General features: G+C 35.8%; 1 protein-coding gene across 2 annotated transcripts; it reads right to left on the bottom strand.

Annotated features, from left to right (window-relative positions):
• Positions 1–14: 14 nt before the first annotated feature.
• Positions 15–4,748, bottom strand: LOC133856587 (uncharacterized). Of its 2 annotated transcripts, none has more exons than XM_062291647.1 (7): positions 4,473–4,748; positions 4,257–4,345; positions 4,081–4,150; positions 3,634–3,703; positions 1,820–3,538; positions 1,446–1,590; positions 15–978 (listed from the first exon to the last, which is right to left on the bottom strand). In XM_062291647.1, the coding sequence occupies exons 5-7, from the start codon at positions 3,533–3,535 to the stop codon at positions 356–358; spliced, it is 2,484 nt and encodes an 827-aa protein (XP_062147631.1). In that variant the 5' UTR covers positions 3,536–3,538; positions 3,634–3,703; positions 4,081–4,150; positions 4,257–4,345; positions 4,473–4,748; the 3' UTR covers positions 15–355. The 2 variants fall into 2 exon arrangements, with proteins under 2 accessions (XP_062147631.1, XP_062147632.1); XM_062291648.1 differs by having other exon boundaries at positions 3,634–3,672.
• Between the last annotated feature and the right edge of the window lie 17,056 nt (positions 4,749–21,804).

Below are 21,804 nucleotides of genomic sequence, written 5' to 3'. Positions count from 1 at the left end.
AGAATTCAAGAAAATTCAAGAGAAATAATCGACTCGATATATAGAAGTTTCCAAATGACCATAAATATACTCAACTTCCTCTTTCTTAAACATTTTCCGCTACACATTGCAGGCTCTCAATCAGTATAAGTAGTCAAAGTTACATTCCACTGTCAGAAGATATCTATTTGACTGCTTAAGAACGTGATATTGGAATATGATCTTAACCTTGTGATACTAATTACCCTTTTCAACTATCCTGCCTTGTATTAAAGCATTGCACCATTGTATATACAGAGAAAATAAAAGCAGTATTGCTACACTGACCTCTCAAATCTGTCCCCAAACAAACATAGAGAATATGCTGAAGCACAAATTATGTAAAGACCTCCTCAATCAACCCATCAAAAAGTAGCTTCTCTATCTCATTCACTACTTGCTCAGCATCGTCCACAGAAAATCCATGCCTCCAACCAAAATCCCAGATTGCATTTTCCACTCCATTGCAACTTATATCTCTCTCCAACATTGCATAAATACCATCTACAGGAAGACTCTCAACAGCAAGGTTGCTGTAGCTTCTCAGATTTTCCACACCCTTACAAACTTCCCCCACCAAATTATCTATTGAGATGCACACTCTCAAGTTGCCCACACTCGTTAGCAACAGAGGATGGACTGTGTGTGAATCTCGAAGGCTTTTACGTTCAATGAGTTCATTTGCACATTCTAAAGAGAGTTTGACATTGGCTACTACCAAATCATTGATGCTAGAAGGATTCCTCGCATTGAGATAAAAAAGCTCCTCCGCACGGCTGAGGAATGATGGACTGCTCAAGAGCAAAGCTTCAAGATTATTTCCACTTTTGAAGCTTTTGATACCTGTTCTACTATGAAAGATGTGATTGTAAGCTTCCTCTGCAGTTTGATCATCTATTTCATATTTGGGTTTCAGTGGTATGACATCAGAAAGAGAACTCTGGCTATTGCTGCAATGCTCTACAATTGAAAAGAAATAGAGTTACGTAAGTGTGAAAGTGATGGCAGGTTTACTGGATACAAGCTCGGACAAACTATAACAGTCTCTCTAAAGTCTTGGCTACTTTCACAACTACTAAGAACTTCTACCAGGATTTCAAATTCGCACCTCCATTGCATAAACTCACGAGTAGAAAGATGCAAGGTTAAATAAAGTAAATTTGCAGTTGTTCAATGAAGCATAATACTTTCATTATATTATATCTCAATCATTTTGTTTTATCTAGTTCTGATTAGATGCAGCAGATGTCTACAAACCAAAAGGGAAAAAACATCTGTTTTTTAACTAATGTATGTATCCATGTTTATGATCCAGACATGTGGGAGGCTTAAAAATGTAAATATAATATAATATGCATGTACTTCTAAGTAGCTTTCATGTACTTCTCAGATTTTGACCATAGCATAATCAACCTATAGTATGTTACCTTCAATATGAGATTCAGAGGCATCTTTGTCCTCCTCTATAGGAAGTTGATCCGCAAGAGAAGTGTCAGTTCTTATCACTGGAGAGCAATTTTCACTTCCAAGATTGATCCTCTTGTCATCTTCTTTGGATCCAAAATTCTCGATCTGTGGAGAAGAAGACTGCCTTAATTTTCACAAACCAAAAAATCTTCTTCATTCACAGGTCAATCAAGTGGCAAAAGTTTAGTTACTAGGTTGCATTTCTCATACTTCTAAATCCACATGAATGATTTTTAGAACAATAACAGGTAAAACTTAAATTTTACAGCACAAACAGAAGTTTCAGAAAGTCATTAGGCTTGAATCATAGAGACTTGTCATAAGGAAGACTCACAACTGGTTTAGCTGCTATAGGCTCCCTGACTGGATTCGTCTTCTTCGTCTGATTCTTTTTCTGATCAGTGGAACTAGAGATTGTAGTTTTTGTTGGGAGTTTTGAGATGGAGTTTTGGATAGTACTTGGTCGTCTAGTCTGGTTGTTAATGATGTTTGATCCGTTTTCATGCTTTCTTGGCTTTGTGGAGGTCTTCGCTTGATCTTCAGATTTCGAGACAATTTTAGCTTTCACATTCTCCATCTCTGATGGTTTCCCGCTGGGGGAAACAACTTTTTGAATCTTATGAGCTTTCTTGTCGGTTGCCTCTTTTTTCTGCAGTTTCTGATCTAGAGGTCCAGTAGCTTTCAGCTTATTTGAAGCCTTTTCTTTCGACTTGACTTTTTTCTCTTCTGGTTTTCTAACTACCTCTTTATGCTTAGTGCCTTCTTCTAAGCTAAGCGTTTTGATTGGAGTCTCTACTGCTTCCATCTTTCTATGCATTTTCTTGGAACTCAAAGCCCCTTCTTTGTGAGTTTTGGAGGGAAGTTTTTCTTTTCTTTTCAGTTTTCTGAGCATCTTTTTTGTGTTCAAAGCTTCCTCTACCTGAAGCACTGGTGTGTGGAGCTCCTCCATCAAAGGTTTAATAAGAACAATGGGCGGTATCTCATCAATCAACCCTTGTTTGGAATGGGAATCGTTGGAATGATAGTACTGAGGCTTAAGCTCTTTGACAGAGTTGCTTTTCAGAAGTCCTTTGAATTTCATGGTTTCAAGTATTTTCTTCAGTGTTCTTCGCTCTGGATCTGCATTTGAATGGGGCTTCCTTCCCCTTGGCCTAACAATATTAAAGACATGCCTTCGCTGATTCAAAATTCTCTCACTCTCTAAATGTTTCTGGAGAGGGGTCCGCAATGGTTTTGAAGGGAGATCTTCTAGACCCATAAGCTTGGCAATCAAATTTGGGCCGTTTGCCTTCTTCTGTAGAGCTCCAAAATCATATGCACGAACCATCAAAGACTGGCTAGAGGTTGTGGAAGGAATTTCTGAAGCCGAGTCTAAATCTCTTAGATGAAGATAACCCATTTCTTCAGTGGTGGTTGGGTTTGGCAATAGATTCTGCCTGGCAAAGCTGTCTCTGATCACTTTCCTAAGCTCCTCAATGTGATGATCCCTTGAAGACCCATCAGCAGAAAGCCGTCGCTTTTTATGCCCAAATTCACTTGACTGTATTCTCTCAATCCCCACTTCATCAATTCTTCTCATTTCTGACTTCTCATTCTGCTTCGTTTCTAACTCAGCCATAAACTGTGACGCTTCTTGCAACTTTCCTAGCATGATTAGAGACTCTTGCAGATCAAGAGCTCCTTTCAACAGATCTTGCGCAATATCTTTAGACTGCCCATCAAATCTCACTCCTTTAGTCCATGAGTCAATCATCCCGTTCAGCTGCTGAACTCCTCGTGAGACCTCCATGAGTTGAAAGGAAGATGGACTATGATTAACGTCCTTTTTGAACCCTTTTGAGAGCTGCTGCATCTCCTCTTTCTCTGCCTTGTACGCCATGGATGATGTATCTGAGTTCTTTGATGTACTTCTTCGGCTTTCGATCTTATGGTCCATTTTCTGAGAACTTGGCCTTGATTTTCTCATTGTCTTACACTCCACAACTCCTTTTGGATCGTCGCACGTGACAAATGATCTATACACTGCTGATTTCAGACTCTCTTGAGGCATATTCTGCCGACGGAAAATTACATTGAAAGGGTCAGATGTAGCTAATATTTTAACAACCAAATCCTCCAATCCCAGTAAAGTACTCGTAGAATGCTTACATGATTTGCAGTATTCTAACCAATCGTTTGCAAGGTTGCCTGCAACAGACAAAAATATACTTGTTCGGCGCTGGTGAAAAAACACAGAGAAACAAATAGTAAGTTGCCGCCAATAAAATAAACCAAAAGCAATGTCAATAAACAATGAATGGATCATTCTCCTTGTGAAATTTTCAAACATGAACTAGTGGGTATGTCCACAATATGAAATTCCATCTCTTTTTTTTCACTATTGATCCTCTGAACACACACACACACACACAACAAAAAAAAATCTGATAAGACGACAAGAAAGAACATAAGAAATTGAAAGCATGATTATTATCTCTCCATGAGAATTGACACACAAATAGCCATGAAAGATTTACAAGAACTTGGCAAATTGAAAGCAAAACATAATAAACATTCATCAACGGATCAACCCATTAAAACTTCAAGCGTACTTACCTGAGTTCATAGGTTGTTCGTTCCCAGCATTGATCAACCAATTCTAATGCTCTGCAGCTCTAGCTAGCATCTATCCAAAAGCCAAATATATAACAAAAGAACAGAAAACAGACAGATGAGAAAATGCATGAAAACGAGCACAGAGCAGAACCGAATTCCATGTCACAATTAGTTACCAAGAGAACACACGCATAATTTCCTCACGTCAGACACTGTTAGAAGACGTTCTTTCTCAGCATTGACCAAAAATCCTCTCCTTTAGCACCTATCCAAAACCAAAACAACAGAAAGATAGCAAGGAGGAAACGCAGAACCCAGATGAGAAATGCATGAATAACAGTCACAAAAGCAAAGCTGATCAAGACCCAGAAACGGTTTCAAAGAAAGCTCACCGAGAGACTTAGATCCTCAGAGAAGGAGCAGAACAGTCGGTGCATTGACTTTGCTTACTGGGTTTCATGGGACAAAGGAAATGGTTGAGAGATTCTGGTTGTGATTAATGGGAACATTTTTCGGTTAAGCCCGTGCGCGTGTTTCAGAGTGCCAAAGAGGCAAAGCCGTTCAAAAGCATGAAGAGGGAAGGTAAGACCAGAGAATGGCAAGTTGTGCTGTGAACTTGATGAGAAACTACCTCTGGCTCTCTGTCATGGTAGTTTTATTATCTATTACTTTCTTATTTATCATTTATTGTAAGGCAGTGTTTGGATCCTTCCCTGACAGTCCCTGCCTGTCTCTCTATAAACCAACAAAAATTAATTTGTTTCTTTTGGTAATTAAGTACCAAAATAAATTATTACTTGAAGTTTCAATTTTTTTGGGGGGGGGGGGGGTATTGCAGGCATGCAGCCAAAATTGGGTATTCTTTTTCGTTTGTTTTTTTTGGGCTTTATATTATTGGTCTAGCTAGGCTCTTATAAATAATAAAATACTTTTAAGAATGTTTAGATAATTAATAAATATAAAGACTGGAATATATATAATTTACAAAAAAAATGGACAATCTAAAGCTAATAACAGTATTTGAAACAAAGAACTCTTTATTCAATTTGAACCATAGATAATACTTTATTGTAAAATTTTTGTTTATATCTATGATTATGTAGCCTCATTACATGTGGTTATAATTTTGCAAAGTTTTATGCTTTGTAATATAAGAGTTTTATGCTCGTAATCTTTGATCAATGAAATACTCAAATCTTTCGTTCAAAAAAAAAAATGGAGAGGATCTTAATTCGTTTTGTATAAAAAAAAAAAAAGAAAAAAGAAAAAAAAAGTTGTGTTTGAAGTGCATTCGTTTTGCCCAAAATGGGTTGGAAACAAAATTCAAACTCAGGCCTTCCAAGTGGTAATAATTTGGTGAGCCTAAGTGTAAATGCTCTTATCTTTTGGCTTATGTTAGGGAATGAGAGCACTCAAATCAACAATTAGGTTATATTTGGTACGGAGAATGATTATTCTTTTAAGAAAATAAATAATTTCTTTTATTAAAAATAAAATAACGTAGAATGAAATAATATTGGAATAGCCATTCCTTGGACAATTAGATTACGATTGATACGCGAAATCAACGACGGAACTAGAACAATAATTTTGGGCCCCCCCAAAATTAAAAATATAAAAAATTTGAAGGTAAAAAAATTATTTTGAAGGGTTTATTTTATAAAAATACCTAAAATTAAGAAGAAATTTTTTTTTGAAAATTTAGAGGGGCCGAAACTCAAAGCCTTGGGGTGATTCGCCCGGTACGAAATGACTATTTTGTTAGGAAAATGAGTGGTTTTTGAGCTTTCCATAAAGCTGCCAGCAGAACCTTCATTTCCATGAAGCTCTGCCGCCACATCTCCCCTCTTAGCTTCTCACCGTTAAAAGGCAGTCACGGGACTCTTGCAGCGTTCCCACCTTTTATTGTTATTTTTGGTGCTTCTCATAAATGCATTTAAAAAATCACCGCTTTTTTTTTTTTTTTTTTTCTTCCTCTTTTTCCGGTGTCAGCGCTATAAATAGTATGGAACAGGGTCGTACTCATTGTCTGAAATTTAAATGTTTTTAATTACTTGTTGGTCTTGAAAGCGAAGTTAATAATAATAATAAAAATAAATTAGCTCATTTTGTTTAGTAGAAATGAAAAAGGAAAAAAAAGGCAAAAGTGAGAATTATTGCTTGTGTTCCTTCGACATCCGAAAAAAGGGGTTGCGTTTGAGGTGGTTGTGAAGCCCTTCAAATTTGTTTGGGCTTCACACGAAGACTACCAAAATATATATATATATAAATTAAAAGTAATCGAGTAGGTCAAAATAATAATTTAGTCACTACAGTCAAATTCTGTCAAAACACTTGATGAATTTCGTTAGTTTGCCACGTCGGCACCAATAAAATTATGACATGGGTCACTCTTAATAAAAAAATATTAATATATTAAATATATAAAGCCAAAAAATTAAAAACTTAAAAAAAAACATTATATATATATATATATATATATATATATATATATATATATATATATATATATATATATATATATATAAAGTAAAAAAGAAAATGGGGGTGGCCTGTGCAGAGGTGGCTTGCAGGACACCCCCTTTTTCTTTTCTTTTTAAAAAATATTATTAATTTTTTTAAGCTTTTAATTTTAAAGTGTTTATATATTTATATTTTTAATATATTAGGTTTTTTTTTTATTAGGGGTAATTACATTTTCCCCCCATGAACTACTAAAAAATGCACGATGCCCCCACAAACTACCAACTCGACCAAAATAGAACATTCAACTACCAAAGACAACCATTTTCCCCCCTTCCGTCAGTCAAAGGGGTTAAAACAAACGGTCAACGGGTCACGTGACCGTCACACGCCGTTTTACAGTCATTTTCTTCCTCTTTTCCCCCCATGAACTACCACTATCTTCCTCTTTTCCCCCCATGAACTATCACCATCTTCCAATATGCCCTCATGTAAAACGGCATATGACCCGTTGACTGTTTCTTTTAACCTCTCTAACTGACGGAATGGGGAAAAATGGTTGTCTTTGGTAGTTGAATGCTCTATTTTGGTCGAGTTGGTAGTTCATGGAGGCATCGCGTATTTTTTGGTAGTTCATGGGGGGAAAATGTAATTACCCCTTTTTATTAAGAGTTGCATGTATCATCATTCTATTGGTGTTAATGTGGCACACTAATGGAATCTGTGTGTTTTGACAAAATTTGACTACAGTGACTAAATTGTTATTTTGGTATATCCCGAAGACCTCTAAATTGTATTTTTATAGTGCAGGGATTGATTTATAATTTAGGACAACCACATTGACTGATTTTGCATTTTTTTCAAAAAAAAAAAAAAAAAAAAAAAAAAAACCCAAAAAGTAATTTGCTCCTTATACATTATGGGTAATTCAAGTCTTATATTTAGGGTTGAGAATTTTTTACACGATCAGGGAATTCGATACTAACCCACATGAAATTAGTGGGTTATGATTGAGAGCTCTGATCCATTTAATTAATGTGTCGGGTTTGGGTTGACATATATGCTTATATCTATACCTCGATATAACCTGAAGCCAATATGCAACATAAAGGGTGACCATTTTTTACACGACTCATGAACCTGACATGAACCTAACACAAAATTAACAAGTTAGGGTTTATGGGTATAAACAGCTTAATTAAATTAGTCGCGTCATGGTTCACCTATATAGTCTTATACATATGACTCGGCACAACTCGAATTCGACATACAAACACGAATTGTCACTTCTACTTGCATTGCATTCTCTTTAGAGAAGCTTTGTTTGTTAATGTGTTTTGGAGAGTGTTATTTATTTTTTATTCTGAAAAAATATTATGATGTGACATAAAGATAAAAACTATTTTTGTATTGTCATGAATGTTTTGTGTGTGACTCATTGTTTGTTAATGTTTTTGTTTTGACTAACTGAGTCGTTTTGTTCTCTTTCAAATTGGGTTAGAGAAAAATTTTCTAACCCAATCTATTAAATTGACATCTATCCTTAAACCATATGAAAATCACTTACTCACTTAAAAATGCATATGAGAATTACATATTCTAATATGTCAATTTAATAAACTGTGTTGAAGAACCCAGTTTAAAGAAAAACTGTCTCCGTTAAGTGATGTCTCCAAATTTAGGTTGTTTTGAAAGCCATTGATCATGAGCTTTTGATTTTCTATGATGGTCATTTGGTGCCGTTAACCATGCAAATTGTAATATCTATAAGGCCATATATATTAGACAACAAGTAGGTTGAGAGCCTTGTATCATGGCCGTCCATTTATCTCAGGCTAAAATCGGTTTTTGTCATCAAACTGTAGGCTTTATAGAGTACTTGTCCTTAGCCATGGGTTCTGTTGATACAATATTCCGGTACGTGACATGTCGATTAGTGATTCGCCAAATCCTCAATACTTCTTAGAAACCTACAAATAAAGCTGCGTCGGGAGATGCCGACAATTTCACTCCGATGCTTAAGTCAATGTATAGTGTTGAGAATAAATGCTCAGAGTAATATTAAGGAGATAATATGTGTACCTTAACATCTGAAGAGACTCTGGTATTTATAGAAATTGAAAAGCAGTTAGGATAGCTCCTGGTTTATGCACGAGTCGGTAGTTGAGAAAGATGTGGCCTGGGGCGCATGGATATTTCGGGCTCCATGTCCTCCTATCTTGGGTGCACGATCCCTTCCTGAGTGGTGCGTTATTGTAGCAGTTTATGACACACGATCTTGGCACACATTGTGTGTCATGTGCTTGATATTCCTGATAATTCCGAGGTATTCGCGGGCATGGATTTCTTGGAGCACCCGGCCCGACTACCCAAGTCGGGTGGTCGGGTCGGATGAATTGGGCCTGGCCTAAATGAATTCTGATGGGCTTAATACTTGAAGGTGTGCCAAGTATTTTTCTTGAATAGTCTGACCCGGCCAGTCAGACCCAATGGGCCCGACTGGCCGGGTTGGGCCTGGTACCCGAGGAGACCAATATTCTCCCTATTAGGTTCAATGGCCTCCATAATTTTTTATATCTCCAGCCATTTATCCCTTTTCTTTCAAATGCCTCTATAATATAGTTAGAAAATAAATATAATTAAGACAATGAATATATGAATCTCATTGGTATGAATCATGAACTTCATCTAAAATAAATATATTCTCCCATATACTTCAAGCATTCAATGTTTATCAACATTATACAACATCAGTAATCATATAAATTAATAAAATTTAAAAATTTTTGTTTACATTGCTTTGTTACAAAAACAACAACGATTATAATAATAATGAGAGATAACTTTACATTAGTGTACTGAAGTATCGGCTGTTTTGATTTAGGGGTACTGAACTTCCAAACGCCTTAAACTAGGGCATTCAAGTTTTCAAACGTCTCAATAAAGGATAATCCGTTAGGATTTGCCGTTAAATTCTATCAAAGTTTTCAAAATACTCGTGTTTATTTTTTTAAAAAAAAAATTATAAAAACTTTCAAAGATTCAGGCATGAGTATTTTTGCAAATTTCGTTAAATTATGACCAACACCTAAATCCTAGCAATTTTTTTCTGTTTTTTTTTTTCTCCTAAAAAAAAAGAGGTATTTTGGAAATTTTTGCAGGATTTAACAGCAAATCCTAATAAGATACTTGTAATTGAGACGTTTGAAAAATTAGATACCCTAATTTGAGACATTTGGAAGTTTAGTACCCTTAAATCAAAACGGCTGGTACTTTGGTACTCTTATGTGAAGTTATCTTCAATAATGGAAACTTGCTTTAAAACTGCAAGAATTATCTTGATTTCAAATCAAACCTCATGTTCTAATTTTAATCATTTAAGCCATTTAATTTCATCAATATTGTAATATTTTCCTATTTGTGATTTGCCCATGCATGTCTTTTAGAGCATTCCTAGCAGCTTCCTTAGAGCACTAGTAGCAGATGCCCTATAAGTAGTTCTATTCCTTAAAATAGGAAAAATTTGAAAAAAATGTGCAAAATATGAGCCACAGCAGCTTCCTCATTTTAGATGAGGATGCTTGGGAAGCTACAGTGCTTCCCAATACATTGGGAAGCACTGTAGCTTCCCAACAGATTATTTTAATAAAAAAAAACGTTTCTCTCTCCTCTCTTCTTCACGCATCATCATTCCTCATTCTAAAAAAAAACAGCTCTCTCTCCTCTCTCATTTTGTTCTCATTCCTCAACCTCAAAAAAGATGCAGACAAGAGAGAGAGAGAAGAGTTTATGGAAGAAAGAAAAAAAATAGATAGACAAAATAGGAAGAAGATGGAGACGAGAGAGAGAGGGAGAAGAAGACGAAAAAAAAAAAAAAAAGTCTCAAGAGAAAAAGAAAGAAGAAGAAGAGGAGGAGGAGGAAAGTCTGCAATGAAATTAAAAAGAAAAAAAAAAAAGAAGAAAAAAAAGTAAAAGATAAAAGAAATATTATTTTAATTTATAGGGAAAGATAAAGGGAAGCTGTTGTGGGGTGTTTTTGTATAGAGAAAAAAAAAGTTTTTTGGTTCCCTAAATTTTCCCTAAAATAGGGAAAATGGTTGGGAACCTGCTGCTAGTGCTCTTAAAGGAGGTATGTTCCCTAAATTTTAGAGAAAATTTCAAGAAAGTCACAAAAATCATACCACAGCAGCTTCCCTATAATTTTCTATTATCTAGGAAGTGAACAGTGCTTCCCAATCCCAATACATTGAGAAGCACCGTTCACTTCCCAACACATTTTTTATTCACAAAAAATTCTCTCTCCTCACTCACAGTTGTCTCTCTCTTCTTACGCTGTGTGCAACAACTATAAGAGCACTAGTAGCAGTTACCCTATATTGGTTCCTTCCCTATATTTAAGGAAAATTTCATGAAACATCAAAAAACTTCCTACAGCAGATGTCCTATATTTAGATGAGGGAGTTGGAAATGAATAGTGATTCCCTATGTATACATGTCTACTATTCATTCCCTATGTATTATTTTAATATAAAAGAAGTATAATTAATTGATATAAGAAAGAGAGAAAAAGTAGGAAAGAGAGAAAGAATAAAATAAGAGTAAAAAAAATAATATTTAATTGATATAGGAAAAATTAAGGGAATCTATTGTGGGGTATTTTTTTATAGGGTGTTTCCTAAATATAAGAAAAATGGTTGGGAATCTGGTGCTAGTGCTCTAATGGAGGTGAAACATTTTCCTGAAATGAAAACCACAACCACACTGCCGGCGGATTCACCAACCTTTTTCCTCTCTTCGTTGAAATCCAAGCTCTGGCTCGCCGACGTCGTAACCTTTTTTCTCTCGTCGGTGGAAGCCTTGAACTTGATTTTCCCAACACTCAGCTCCTCCGAAGTGGGGTGCTGCCGTGCTGGGTTGGCTAGTGTTGCACTAGTCGCTGCCATAAACACAAACCCATTCTCCAACATTTCCAAAAAACATAATCACGAGCAATCGAAGATAGATGGAGAGAAATAGGTAAAGACAAACACAAACCACCTCGTCTTTCAACATGTGAAGAAGGGTGGTCTTGCCAGCATTGTCGAGACCCAGGAAAAGAACCTTGGCCTCCTTCTGCCATAGGAAAAGAATCTTAACTAAGAGGCCTAGAAAAAGATAAAAGAAGACTTGAGGGAGAGTGGGGGCGGAACCGGACATTTAAGGGTGGGGACAAAATTTGGGGGTAAAAATTTAGTTTTGGAGGACATTTCATAAAAAGAAAAATAGTATATTTTAAGGATAATTTTAAAATTTTAGGTGGACATTAACCCCCCCAAAGCAACACACAACTCCGCCCATGCGGGAGACATATGACTGATTATAGCTCATGGGTTGAATATAAAACCTCTCACTTATTAAAATAGAAGATAACAAAATATTTACTATAGTATGTTTAATGAAAAAAGAAAATTATATTTTGGTAAATTATATTTTTCCCATTTAAACTACATATGTGTGTCGCTTACTCTCTAAATTTTAACTCGGTTGAATTCAATCCTTATTTTAAAGTTTGAATATCATTAGCGAAGGTTGATGTGCTTTTTTTTATTATTATTATTATTCTTCACATTTAAACATTTTTTTCACATAAAAATGACAATTTATATATTTTACATATTTTTCCATTCAACTTGACTTTGATTGCTAATTTAGACAAAAGAACAAAAAAAAAAAATTGACACTAAAACTTGAAAATAGGATTAAAGTTGAAGTTACTTTAAACTTTAGGGGATAAATGACACACGGACTGTAGTGTATGAGGGAAAGTGTAATATATATATATATATATATATATATATATATATATATATATATATATATATATATATATATATATATATATATATATAATATTGTAAGTACATCAATAAGAAATTACAACAAATTAAAATATAAGGTTGAGCAATTCAATAAAGAGCCCTGAATTAATCTCATCAGTGATGATAAATAGAAATTAAAAGGAAATGCATCAAATAAATGACGCGGCCCTATATATTCGGAGTACAAAGACCAAGAAAAGTGGTCGCTAATTAAGGCGGTTTGGTAAGGTACACCATTAATGGTGCAGCCTAGAGACGCAAGAAGGGTCACAAACTTCGAAAGGTCCAATTACCCAATATGTAGCCCAACAAAGAAATAACTGCAGTAGCATACTTAAAGATAAACCACTCCAATAAAGAAGACACTGATGAAGGCCAAAACAAATCCTATGATAAAGATAACTTTAATAGTCCAAAAAAAAAAAACCCAAGGAAAACAAAATAATTTAAGGAACAACACACTAACCGCTGGGGTGGCGAAGGACACTATCCATTATATTTTGATACTGTGTTTTATGGTTACAAATTGCATTGTTATTCTTTTTTTAAATAGTATTGAATATTTGTCTTTTTCAATAAATAACCAAATAAAATGCACCTACCTCCATTTGTCCGACACTTTGAAATGATGTACGACAACTCTAATTTCTGATAGCACCAGATTTCAGTGACGCCAACAAACCAAATCCGACCAAATCTTGATGATCTTTGTGCTTCACGATATAGCCAAAAACTAGGAAAAAGCATTTCTGCCAATGGTTTTGGAGTGATGTTATAAAGAATATATAAAGGACATAACTCATAAGTACTATTCGAATCATTTCAAAATTATTCTGAATTTTAAAATTATTATACAATCAAAATTTAATAATAATTTATTATACATTTAATGGTGATTTTTAAAAGTCACATTAATTTTAGAATGGCTCAATAAAAACATGAATCTTCTTTTTAATATCATTGAAGCGACGCTCTCCTTAAAAGAATTTATAGATGTCAATGCATTAGAAAGGCCGCCTCCGACCATCATTGGGGTTCTTGCCACTGAAAGTTGGAAAGTTCCCCTCCGGGTGTGTACAAAATTAATTGGGAAGTGGCCATTAATTCTAAGAACAAACGTATGTGTATAGGTATAATTGCACGAGATTGTGAAGGTCAGGTGATTATAGCCAACTGCCATTTAGTATGTGTTAGACAAGAGCTGGTGATAGTAGCAGCCCAGCGGTGATTCCTTGCAGGTGGTTAATGATGTAAAGGTAAACAGTCCAAACTGGTGCAGATACGAACAATTAGTGGCCGATATATAAGTGGTTCTTTCTAGTTGAAGGAGTTGACAAATTAGGCATATTCGAAGAGTGGCAAATTTTGTAGCCCATATGACGCAGCAGAGGATAGGAAAATAACATAAATAAAAATAAATCTACGTTAATTTAGAATCTCATCAAAATAACGAAGATGATAGGTTGATTCAGAACCTCACTGGTATTGGCAGCGTCTCACCACCAAAAGGGAAGAGAAATCGCATCTCAAAACAAAACATCTGTTTTTTGCATAAATCATAATCTGTCTTTTTCAATAAAATATTATGCTTAAATAGGCTCATAGACTAAACCATAACCCTAACCCTAATGTGATGCCTATTTTTAAATGACAAATAACTTAAACTTAAATGACTAACTGACTGACTTTGGGCCAAGCCCATTATTAAAAAACTTAAACTTTGGGTCAAACTCCTAATTGAGTACAAATAAAACAAATAATTTAAAACTGACTACATAATTTATTTATTCTTGTCTCGTCCTGCGTCATTTCTCCCCTTCTTCGAAAAGAACTCGTTGTTGTGCAAATATCTATCTAAATAAATAGGTAAATACTTATACGTTTTACTCGCAAGTGCACAAGATCAAAACAATAGTATAGCAAACAAATACGAGATCATTCCCACGAGGATTGGTATAAATTGTATTTAAAGAGAAATTCCTAAAAACGATATGTTGAATAAGACGGGATAAAAGATTGAATTAAAAATACTATGAAGAAAAGGTAGGGCTTCGATATCTACCGTTAATCATACTCAAATAAGATTCGCAATATACACAATACTACAATCATAACATGATGCTTAATGTTTACCAGCAACAAGGGAATGGTATCTTCTCCTAAAGCTATTGATTTTCCTAAGCAACGAGTTAGACATGGTATCTACTCTAACTATTTTCTTCCTTGAAGGATTTAGCATGGTATCAACTAAGTTGTTCTTTATGGAAGCATAAATCTATGGAAATCGGTAAACACACTCAGATTGGAATATGGTATCTATTCCAGTTGTCTTTATGTTGATTAATCCAAGAATCTGTGTCGGGGTTCTTTCGTTACTCTATTATGCCCAGGACTTGGTCATCCAAATTGACATAAATAACAAATTCATACCACATGCATATGATGGCCAAACATAAACATGCGAGGAATTCAAGAAACTAGAATTAATCAAGTTAAGCATCAATATATAAATTGTAGCAAAGTAAATTGAAAGACTTAAAGAGACATGATTAGGGCTTCAATCGAGCCCTAACTAAAGTATTAGTTACAACAAATATAAACTAAAATTATGTACATACAGAAAATAAATAAAGGAAGAAAGAAAATAAAAACTAAAAACAACCTCCTTCTTGATGTAGCATTTGATTCTTCCTCAAAGCTTGTGTGTCCTTTCTTCAAAGGCTAGATGCCTATTTATAGGGATTAGAGAAGCTCTAGAAGCTCTAGAATTCCTATTACAATTCTAAGTAGGTCTTTTAGTCCAACTAGAATAATTACAAGTTTTTTCCTTTTCTGAAATTTCTATCCAAGTAGGAAAAGGATTCCAAAATTTGTACATATTTGCGGTCTTTTATTGCGGGGTAATTTTGGCATGGTAAACGTCCGAATTAGGAAAAACCTATTTCTTACATAGTTGTTTAATTTTCTCTTAGATTTCCAACGAAACCAATTTTGTTGCAATCTGATATTTGACCCGAAAGTTATGATTAAATTATTGCGACATGCTCATTCTGGATTCTTTCCGAAAATAACGAATTTTTGCCAACTTCTCTTTCATTAAATTCAAAATTGATTGGAATTGAATCTATCTAAAAAGTGATTGGAATTTAATCTTGAAATTTGATGGATTTTCTTCCAAAACCTGTAAAATATAAGAAAACACAAAAACAACACAAAACATCAAACTATAACAAAACTAAGAGCTTAACATATGTAAATTGAGGAGCTTGAATGTGTAACATTCAGCACTTATCACTCGTCCTCGAGTTTAGATGAGAATGTTTCAGGCAAAGCCCAATTTGTTACTCTGAGACCCTTTTATTCTTGAATTTGCTGTTGAATATGGGTTGAAGAATAATGCACATTGTTGCAAAAGGTCCAATAAAATGTCTTTTTCTTCTTCTTGCTTTTGTGAAACCTGCAAACAACCTGGAACTTTGAAAATAATCATAACATGTCACACAACTCTTTGACCGGCTTGCAGTCCCCTTCTTTTTTTTTTTCTTTTTTTTATTGACCATCTTCTTTTCTCTTTTCTCTTTGACCAATTGAACAACTTGCCAAAATCAAGAAGCCTTTGATTTTTTTCTTCTTCCGCTTCCTAAACCACAAATAGGAAACAAGCCTTCTTCTCCTTGCTGTTTGAACCACCCAAAAAGGCTCGGCCTTTGCCTGAAACATTCTCATCTAAACTCGAGGACGAGTTCTTTTCGAAGAAGGGGAGAAATGACGTAGGACGAGACAAGAATAAATAAATTATGTAGTCAGTTTTAAATTATTTGTTTTATTTGTACTCAATTAGGAGTTTGACCCAAAGTTTAAGTTTTTTAATAATGGGCTTGGCCCAAAGTCAGTTAGTTAGTCATTTAAGTTTAAGTTATTTGTCATTTTAAAAATAGGCGTCACATTAGTGTTAGGGTTAGGGTTTAGTCTATGAGCCTATTTAAGCATAATATTTTATTGAAAAAGACAAATCATGATTTATTCCAAAAACAGATGTTTTGTTTTGAGATGCGATTTCTCTTCCTTTTTGGTGGTGAGACGCTGCCAATACCAGTGAGACTCTGGATCAACCTATCATCTTCGTTATTTTGGTGAGATTCTAAATTAACGTAGATTTATTTTTATTTATGTTATTTTCCTATCCTCTGCTGCGTCACCATAACCTTGCTAAGGCAACGGTAAAACAAATCATGGATAGAGTGAGGATTGAGAAAATTCCTGAGTATTCATGATATTGTTATTTTTGAACAATCTGCTCTTGTTTTATAGAGATTTAGTCTCTTGTTTGTTCTTAGAGGTTCTCTCTAGGGTATTTTCCAATTGGGTTGAATAAATATCAAATTTTATGTCAAAAAAAAAAATCTTTTTTCTAATATTACTCATGATTTTATACTTCGTATATCTCTTGTGTAATGGTGCGAAATCTCCAAATAGATGGATTGCATTCATGCAATTACCTATTTAAATGGAGTAATTTAGGCAATTAGTACAAAATAGTTTATACAATATTTAGTTGTCTAAATAAATTTTGAATTGTTCAAAATTTTAATCATTAATTTAGGCCGTTGAATTCTATGAGTAATTCTAGACGTCATACTCATGTTCTTCTTGTATTCCTTTAATAATGATGTGACTTTTAAAATCACTATTTGATCAAAATTCAATAATGATCAATCACAAGTCCATTGATGATTTTAAAAGCCTCGTAATTATTAAAGGAACACGAGAAAAACATAAGTATGATCTCTCTAATCACTTCCACAATTTGCCCATGTCTACTCCAATTAATCCCAGGATGTGAGAGAGACTGAACCACCTATAACGAGTCACCTTCCAGCCAGACATTTGAGAAACCTCTGCTTCAGCAGAACTCCACAGCACGCAGGGCAGCAGATGTTTCGGCCACAACTGGTTCCATGCAAGTGCCCAATGAAGAACAACCAGCCGCATAGACCCTTCCATTTGAATCCCACACTATAAACCCCATTCCCATCTTCCGTGATGTTAAATCCAAAGCAGAATCCCAGTTTGTTTTTAGAGTTCCTGGAGGTGGTGGTTTCCAGCGAACAACTCCAGATGTTCCCTGCAGAAGCATCATGTTCTTTCTCCATGGTTGCTCGGTAGGCTCTTATAAATTTGGAAGTTGAGTTGATAACTTCGTTGGGGTGGACGAAATCTCCCTCGTGGACTACTGTGTTGCGCCGAAACCATATTCGACGTGCCGCTTTAGCATGCAAGTCGAATTCCACCTTCTCCATCAGAAACTCAATTACCTCAACGAAAGAACTACCAGCCACAAGCGCTCCACACGTCTGAAGCCGAGGGGCAATCCCAAAGGACATGACGAATAGTTTCCTGTGCAGAAATGCAAAAAATACATAAAGGATCTAAGACAATACCTCTCTTCTGCAAATTAACTTTTGTGGGAAGGATATTGTGACATGCCCTCCATAAGAACATCTTGACCGGATTTGGGACATGCATTCCCTATATGGTTTTCCATAGATTTTTGAAAACTGAATGGTGAGAGCTTTCCCCCTGCTGGACCTGCTTAAGTTCTTTCTCCAAATGGTATGCGCTTCGAACCGTGAACTCACCTGTTGATGTCCCCTGCCATATTCTCAAATCCGGTTGGCTATATTTACTAAGAGGAATGGCAGTGATCCAATCAGCTTCCTCCTTACTAAATATGGAATGGATGAGAGAGCCATTCCACCATTTCGTGTCAGAGTTAATGAGGTCACTAACCGTGGCATCAATACAGAGTAGCTACCGAGGAGATTGGATTGTATACGTTGTTGGAAAAGGTAGCCACTTATCTCCCCAAATTTGCATCACTCCCATCCCCAATCCGCCATAACAATCCCTCATTCAGAAGTTTTTGAGAGGATAGAAGACTACGCCATGCAAAGGAAGGCCGGCTTCCAATAGTAGCTTCCAAAAAAGAAACCCTAGGAAAGTATTTTGCTTTTAAGATCTGACCGACCAAATTGTTGGGATTTTGGATGAGACGCCACCCCTACTTGGCTAACATCTCAAGGTTAAAACACCTCAAATCATGGAAACCCAGCCCCCCCTTAGCTTTTGAAAAACCCAACTTCTTCCTGCTCATCCAATGGATCTTGGATGCATTGTCTTTATGCCCCAACCAGAATCTTTGCATCAATGAGTTAATTTCTGTACTTAGCCCCATAGGAAGAAGGAAAACACTCATACTATATGTCAGGATGGCCTAAATCATAGCCTTTAGAAGTATCTCCTTACTAGCTTGGCACAAAAATTTAGTTTTCCAGTCATGTAGTCTTTTCCATATCCTATCCTTAATGCTCTTGAATTCACTCATCCTGAATTTTCCCACTAGAGCCGGTAAAGCGAAATATTTATCATATCTCTGCGTACTGGGGACACCTGATAAATGAATAAGGCAATCCCAAGCCTCTTGACTTGTGTTGTAGCTAAAGAAAATTGATGTTTTTTCTTTGTCCAGCTGTTTCCCAGTCGCCCAGAGGCCTTCTCATAGCGCATTAGAAGTTGGGATAAACGTTCTCAATCTTGTGAAGTAACCCTGCAAAACAATAAACTATCGTCCACAAAAAAAGAGATGGTGTAAACGAGGTACGTTAACTAAGTGCTCGGCTTTGTAAATCATTGTACTGAGGGCTTCAACACATATAATAAAAAGGTAAGGTGAGAGGAGGTCCCCTTGTCGGATCCCCTTATAAGGTTGAAAACGGTCTGTTTGTTGCCCATTGAGGAGTATGGAGAATCGGACTGATTTGAGACACTGCATAATCAACTCCTTCCATTTTTGTGCAAACCCCATCCTTTGCATCACTGCATTCGAAAAATTCCATTCCACCCTGTCATACGCCTTGCTCATATCCAATTTCACAGCGACATACCCTGTCTTCCCCCAATGGCACATTTGCATGGAGTGCAACGTCTCATAAGCCGCCATAATATTATCAAAAATCAAACGCCATAGAATAAAGACACTTTGATTTACTGAAATGATATGAGGAAGCAATACTTTGAGCAAGATCTTAGAAATAATCTTATAGATAACATTACAAAGGCTGATATGTCTAAAATGAGTGACTGATAAAAGTTGTCTTTTTCGGAATTAACAGAATATGAGTGGCATTAATCTCCTCATCCATATAACCCAACTGGGAAAAAAAAAATTAATAGCATGACCAACCTCTTCGCCAATATTAGCGCAGTTGTGTTGATAAAAAGAGGCCGGAAAATCGTCTGGGTTGGGCGCTTTGAAAGGCTGTAGGGCGAGACTGACTTCCTCAAGACTGCATGGTTGAAGCAATGCCGCATTCATCTCAGCTGAAACCCTTCCTTTCAAACCTGATAACAACTCCTCAACCTCCTCCAACCGTCTGGATCTAAAGAGATCCTTATAGTAGGAGAGAAAAACAGCTTCTATATCGCGTGGCTCAAAGAACTTCACCTCCTCAACCGAACGGATTTTTTGGATTAAGTTCGTCTTCCTTTGTTGATTAACACAAGCGTGTAAGTACTTTGAGTTCTTGTCCCCATATTGAAGCCAGTTTTGTTGAGCCCTTTGACACCACTTCAACTCTTCCATTTCAATCAACTCATAACCTCCCCTTGAAGGTGATTGATGAAATCCAAATTACAATCAATAAGATAATTTGATAGATTACCATATTTATTTATCACAATTTTCCTATAAATATGAGCCTTTTGTATTGTAAATATCATCGAAAAATAAGAGCAAAATGTAGTCTTTAAGGCTTTAATTTGTTGATCTAGGTCATAAATCAAACCACGTAAATTTATTTGTCTCTTTCTTTATTCTTTTTTAATTTCCTATACTTATTTTTTTTTTTAATAGTATTAGAGCTATGGACTAAAGCCAATTTTTTAATTTGGATTGCTTTCTTTTTTGTTATCTTTTTTTTTTTTTTTTTTTCATATTGTTTTCAATAACAGTCACAAAACCCCTTTGTTTTTGTTCTTGATTTCCCTTTAATTTTATGTTTGTTAAGAAAAAAAAATTACTCATTTGGTCAAAGAGCAAGAATCTTAGCTTGCTACAAGGTAGAACCAACACCACTTTTGGCAGCCGTCTGCAGCCTCATGTGACCTTACTCCAATTGTTACCAGTTATAACGACACACCCCCAATGACACAATATTGTCCACTTTTGACTCCTCAAACTAGACTTCCCAGGAGGTCACCCATCCTGGAATTGCTCTCGCAGAAGCACGCTTAACTGCGGAGTTCTGATAGGTTCATAACCATCACGGTTTTAAAACGCGTTATGTCATAAAGGGTGCATTTATACATATAAGCACATCCTCATTCCCAGACGATGTGGGACATCACAATCACCCCCTCTTTGGACCGAGCGTCCCTGCTGGCGTCCCTCATTGGGTTTGTGCACGCTCCTACCATCTCAGGCTGGACAATGACTCTGATACCATTTGTAACGACTCACCCCCAATGACACAATATTGTCCACTTTTGGCTCCCCAAACCAGACTTCCCAGGAGGTCACCCATCCTGGGATTGCTTTCACAGAAGCACGCTTAACTGCAGAGTTCTGATAGGTTCATAACCATCACGGCTTTAAAACGCGTTGTATCATAAATGATGCATTTATACATATAAGCACATCCTCATTCCCAGGCGATGTGGGACGTCACACCAGTCAACCACCATCGTGCCTTGGCCACCCATCCATTGCTTCCAACTATCCTCGTCAATAACCACCCGTCTTCCTCCCTTGCAAACTTCTAGCAGTCGTTCTCTGGTAAATCAGGTTCTTGAATTCCTCACCAAATCCTTCTTACAAATCGAACATTGACTATATTATTTTAATTAAATATTTCATGTATTGGACATCACTTATTAAATCGAAGTTTGAGCCTATATGTGAGAGGATTAGGATTCCCTACAATTTTTTTAAAATTGTAGATTCTCAAATTATGTGAATTTATGTCGTTTTATGTATCGAACGACATGAAAAATGCTACAAATTAAAAATATGACATGTTAACAATAAGAATTGAATATACTTTTCTTTTTTTTTTTCTTTTTTTTTTTCAGGTTCTTATACTTTAAAGTCGCATAAAAGCTTTAAGCAAAAAACTTTCTTTTGGTTTAATAAAGAAGAAGCGTCTCTTCAAAAGTAAAGAAAAAACCATTTGAAATTATTATTATTATTTTTTGGGGTAATTACATTTTCCCCCCATGAACTACCAAAAAATGCGCGATGCCCCCATGAACTACCAACTCGACCAAAAAAGAGCATCAAACTACCAACTTTACACATTTTGCCCCCTTCTGTCAGTCAGACCCGTTAACATGAACGGAATATGCC

This window comes from Alnus glutinosa, chromosome 14, assembly GCF_958979055.1.
Source record: "Alnus glutinosa chromosome 14, dhAlnGlut1.1, whole genome shotgun sequence".
In the NCBI taxonomy this organism is placed as follows: Eukaryota; Viridiplantae; Streptophyta; class Magnoliopsida; order Fagales; family Betulaceae; genus Alnus; species Alnus glutinosa.
The sequence above is the reverse complement of the archived record's forward strand: the minus strand, read 5'-3'. Positions and strand labels throughout refer to the sequence as shown.